General features: G+C 49.6%; 1 protein-coding gene across 1 annotated transcript in view; it reads right to left on the bottom strand.

Annotated features, from left to right (window-relative positions):
* SSH1 (slingshot protein phosphatase 1) overlaps positions 1-5340 on the bottom strand; it is a 57341-nt gene that overhangs the window by 12890 nt on the left and 39111 nt on the right. Inside the window, exons 7-10 of the mRNA XM_007448233.1 lie at positions 5211-5276; positions 2489-2683; positions 1533-1626; positions 449-577 (exon numbers count right to left, since the gene is read on the bottom strand). Of these exons, the coding sequence (XP_007448295.1) occupies positions 449-577; positions 1533-1626; positions 2489-2683; positions 5211-5276 (484 nt within the window). The remainder of the gene's footprint in view (positions 1-448; positions 578-1532; positions 1627-2488; positions 2684-5210; positions 5277-5340) is intronic.

The following is a 5340-nucleotide window of genomic DNA, read 5'->3' as shown; positions in this document are numbered from 1 at the left end:
GATGCTGCGTCTTAGGCGTTTGGTCTGTCTCCTCTGCTGTTTCTCATGTCTCCGGACGAGGAGGCATAATTCTGGGGTTAGGCGCGGGTGTTCCCTTTAGTAACTGGGTTTTTTTTAGTTCGCAGACCATCTGGAGGGGGTTTCTGTTAGTGACAGATGAAGGTGGAGGGTGGTGTGCATCTGAAAACGGTTGCCAGCTGACTATGCCAGAGAGCTTTCAAACAACTCCCCGCAGCTCAGCTGAGCTGCGGCGCAAACATTTGGCTCTGCAAACCCGTAGGCTGCAGGCCAGAGAAAAGGGGTCAAGAGGGGAGTTCCCGTAAAAGTCAGGATGGAGGCTCCAGGAACTCAAGTTTCTCCCCCTCTATGACTTGCTGCAAACTCCAAACAAATCAAGGTCTGATTTACGTTTCCCAAACCAGACCCTGCCGTGCGCTGTGCCTCTTACGAGATAAAGATGGTCGAAGATGAGGGAGGGCTTGTCCATCTGTCCCAAGATAAGGAGCATCTCGTTGTCTATGAATTCCTTGAATTCTTTCAAGTTACAGTTCATCTGTTTCTCTAATTCATTACGGATCTGTGGAGTGGAAAATATTAGGAAAGGGGGTTTGTTTAAAAACAAAAAAACAAAAAACAAAAAACAGTTTCTCCAAAGAAGTAATAAAGTCACAACATGAACTATGACTGTTTTCAAAAGTGTTTTTTGGGCTTTTTTCAGAGTAAGCACATATGCACTTAGACACGCTGCACACACGCGTGGGTGGTGGGAATGCAGGCTACACGGCCTCAATGTGAATCTGACTAGGGGACGTTTATTATTTGAAAGAAGGAATTTGATTCCCTTGGGATCTTTTCTACTGAGTTGAAAAAACTTACGCTTTTCCAGTTATCAAATCTATCACCGTGAAAATGTAAAATCAATTTCATCTTGCTTTGGAAGGTATCACGATAGGGTTTATTATGTATTAATTCATAAAAAGACTGCACATGACTTTTCTGTGTGTTTGTTTTGGTTTTTTGTTTTTGCGGTACGCGGGCCTCTCACTGTTGTGGCCTCTCGCGTTGCAGAGCACAGGCTCCGGACGCGCAGGCCCAGCGGCCACGGCTCACGGGCCCAGCCGCTCCGCGGCACGTGGGATCCTCCCAGACTGGGGCACGAACCCGAGTCCCCTGCATCGGCAGGCAGACTCCCAACCACTGCGCCCCCAGGGAAGCCCCATGACTTTTTTAAATGGCAATTTCAACCTCTTAGATCTACTTAGTTTAAGCTGTTACTACAATTCACTGCATTCCTTGGACAAAGGGCAACAGAAAAAAGTAATCGAGAAAAACATTAAAAGGCAGTTTCATCTTGCTCTGGAAGGCATCACAATAGGATTTTTTTACAAGCACTAATTAATAAACAGACTGTATATGGCTTTTTAAAAAGGCAACTTCAACCTCTTAGATCTCCCCGACTTAGGCTGCGCTAGGGCAACAGGACACAGGGATGCCCATGACCTCCGGCCCACCCAGCAGGGAAGCGCTCTTACTTCCTTGGACGTCACATTCTCCAGGTCCTGACTCATCATGATGCTCCGGAGTTTGGCTTTGATGAGACGCTCAGTCCTCTCCCCTTCAGTTGGCCTGGAGAGAAATCACATTCAGGAAAGCGCAGAGCCATGGGAAGCCACATGAAGCCACGGGAAGCCTGCGGTCGGCGTCCACAGAAACCCCAGCTGCTCCCGGGCTACACGGAACACGTCTTGGGCACGTTCTCAGCGAGAAGGGGAGAGGGACAGGGAAGTCGCCCAGGGGCCACCAGAGGGGACGGCAGACCAAGGGGGCAAACAGTGGCTGGGAAGCGGACTCGTCCTGCGGGTCTGGAGAGCCTCAGCCTCTCAGGGCCGGATGCTGGAACCACCATGCGACATCCCCATGGCCCAGACCCCCTAGACTCTGCTGAGGACATCACTGTGTCTTCAGGCAGCCCATGGCCCCAGCTGCATCCGGCTCCCGTTACCTCCTTACACGCTTACACGGAACCAAAATCTATGTGTTTCCCTGCAACTTCTACGCATCAGCCTGGTTCTAACCCTGGGCCGCCTCAGAGCCGGCCGCCCTCGGCCTGCCTTCGTGCAGTTGTGTTTTGGGACCCAAGGAACCGGATGTCACATTCATCACACTCTTACAAGCAGAGGAAGAGGCTTTGGAAATCAAGACTTTGGACCTGAGGAGGAGGGACCAGGGCACCGGTACAGAGAAGCTGATGAACGTTATGGAGCTGCTCCCCAGAAATGCATTCACACCTGAATTTGTCTATCATTTTAAAAGGCGGTGTGTGTGTGGGGGCGGTGGTCAGACCCTTCCCCAGCCAAAGACACCCATGGGCTGCAGGCCAGGAGCCCCTGCGTGGGATGCTGGTTCTGGGAGACGATGGGGCTGTGACGCCGTGCAGGCTCGGGGTCGGGGACCGGGGCGGGGACGGAGGCTCCGCACTCGCACTCACTTGTCCGCGAACAGGGCGGGTGAGTCGGGCCTCGTGGACTCCAGGTCCTGCATGGCGTTCCACTCGTTGATGCAGCTCTGCTCGGAGCCAATGCAGCTCTCGTAGTAGGAGGCCCAGAGCAGCGCCACGCCCCCGGGAAAGTAGTTATGCCTGCGCGCCACCTCGCAGGCCTTGTGGAGGACCTGCAGGGCAGACCTGGGGTGAGGAGGGCAAGAGCGTCAGGCCCGGGAGGCACGAGGGGAGCTGGGCTGGAGCCGCTCTCACATCTGAGGTTACGAGGGGGGCACGTGGCCGCCAGGTACCACTGCGCGTCTCTGGGACACAGGCACCAACCCCAAGAGCAGAGACGGCGCCTGTCACCATCCCCAACGAGGAAACGACAAAACTTTCTAACGCTCCCAATCGGGCAGGCTCCTGGGTCACTTTACGTCCGCTAATGAACTCCCAGGAACTGAGATTCACCTCTGAGGCTGTGGTTACCTTGAATGTGGGAACCGCAATGCAGCCGAGCAGCTGGAAGGAAAGCATCCTCAACATGCAGCAGAGATACGTGACTGCATTCCCAGTCACTTAATTTCTAGCTCCCTCCCATCAATGTTATAACAGCTTAGATGCTTAGGTTGTGTAAGGAAACCACAAGAACTAACTGCAGTGGAAGTGCTGGGAGGCAGAGTCGGGCGGGAGAAACAGTACTGAAAACGTATACACTGGTAACAGCTAATTTACTTATCCTTTTCTTACTTCTTTTTACAAAAATATGGGCTGAGTATTTCTCAGTGAATGGGGCGAATCAGGTATCAGTGAAGGGTGGACGAGCGAGGCCTTGGATGGAGAAGTTATCAGAGAACCAATGGCTCAACCACGGCGTAAAAACCACTGCAACCCACTTCACTTTCCCCACTGGTCCATATCTGTCCTAGCTCTAGACTCGGGGAGGGAAGAAACTTGAGCTGAATATTTATGAAATTTTATTCTCGTTCTGAAGTTTTGGAAAAACCCATGGGCCTGTTTTTTTCCTCGTTCGTAGAGAAAGAGATAACAAATTATCCAGGGCCACAAAGGAATATCTGGGACGTCTAGAGAATGATGAGTTCGTGATTTCCCCCCAAATGATCCTGAACTGACTGCAAGAACAGAAGCCATAAAAACGAAGCAACGATGTTAGCGCGTGGCCCATGGGAGGATCCTGCATCACTCTCACTGTCCTGGAGAAATGAGTAATTATTCTGAAACACAGGGCAGAATTCTTCTCATCAGAGGCCACCGGCTTTCTCCCGAGTCTTTTCCAGATTATCTGCGGGAGACTGCCGTGTGGAGTCTGCTGTATGAGTGGTCTGTGCAGCCTTCCAAGGATGAGGAGGCTCTAGAATGCGTATCGGGTTCAGAGAAGGTCTGGAAGTTGAAGGCAATCTTCACCCACACCTACCTCACCCCCCATGCAGGTGTCCAGGGAGGCCCTACCCTGCCCCAGCCCCTGCACCCTGCAGTAGGTATCGCACAGCCCGGCACCCACCCCTCAGTATAACATAGGACTCTGCTCTGGGTTTATGGCCACCTCCCTCAACAGACTTTAAACTCCAGGAGGACAGGAATTATGTCCGTTTTATGCCTCCACAGATGCTCAATGCCTAGCAGAGCACTGCTGTTGCCTCCATGGAGCAAACTGATGACCCTCAGTGTGCCAGGGACAAGGGACCAGTGAATTTATGCTAAAATGACATTCTGTCAGCAGGGACGGTAGAAACATAAAAACAAGGTACCTCCAACAACAAAAAGACCAAACAACCCAATTAAGAGCTGGCCAAAGGACTTGCATAGACATTTCTTCAAAGAAGATATACAAAATGGCCAATAAGCACATGAAAAGATGCTCAAGGCTAATTAATTAGGGAAATGAAAACCAAAACCATGAGATACCACTTCCTACCCATAAGGATGGCTATTATGAAAAAAAAAGCAAAGAATAACAAGTGTTGACTAGAATGTGGAGAAACTGGAACCCCTCTGCATTGCTGGCGGGAATGTAAAATGGTGCAGCTGCTACAGAAAACAGTCTGGTGGTCCCTCAAAAGGTTAGACACAAAATTACCACATGATCTAGGAATTCCAAAAGATCTGAAAGCAGGGACTCAATCAGATACTCTGTCCACCAATGTTCACAGCAGCTCTATTCAGAGTCGCCAAAAGGTAGAAATAACCCAAATGTCCATCAGGAGATGAATGGATAAAAGTAGTACATCCGTATAATAAATTTATTGTTCAGCCTTACAAAGGAATGAAGCATTAAACACGGATGAAGTCTGAAAGCATTATGCTAAGTGATAGAAGCCAGATACACAAGGGCCAATACTGTATGATTCCACTTATATGAGGGACCTAGAATAGGCAGAGTCATAGGGAGAGAGTAGAATAGAGGTTACCAGGGGCTGGGGGAGGGAGCAATAAGGAATTACTGTTTAATAAGTACAGAGTTTCTGTTTGGAATGATGAAAAAGTTCTGGAAATGGATAGTGGTGATGGGTGTACAATACTGTGAATGTACTTAATATCACTGAATTGTGTCCTTAAAATGGTAAATTTTGTTATTGATACATATTTTTTGCCACACACACACAAAATAAACATACCTAAATGTGCTTCTAAGTAGGTGGGGGTTTTTTATTTGTGCTGTCAGCTAGGAAAATATTTCTAAGGAGTTAAAAGTCCCTAAAACCACACTTACCACATGGCCTGGACAGACACGGGCTTGAAGATGTGCATCCTTCCTGCCGTGCTGACGCTGAATCCACTGAGAATGAAAAACAAAGGACAGTGTGGTGAGAAGTCAGACCCTCCGACCACATCCCTGCCAG

Source organism: Lipotes vexillifer, unplaced genomic scaffold, assembly GCF_000442215.2.
Source record: "Lipotes vexillifer unplaced genomic scaffold, Lipotes_vexillifer_v1.1 scaffold236, whole genome shotgun sequence".
Classification (NCBI taxonomy): domain Eukaryota; kingdom Metazoa; phylum Chordata; class Mammalia; order Artiodactyla; family Lipotidae; genus Lipotes; species Lipotes vexillifer.
The sequence above is the reverse complement of the archived record's forward strand: the minus strand, read 5'-3'. Positions and strand labels throughout refer to the sequence as shown.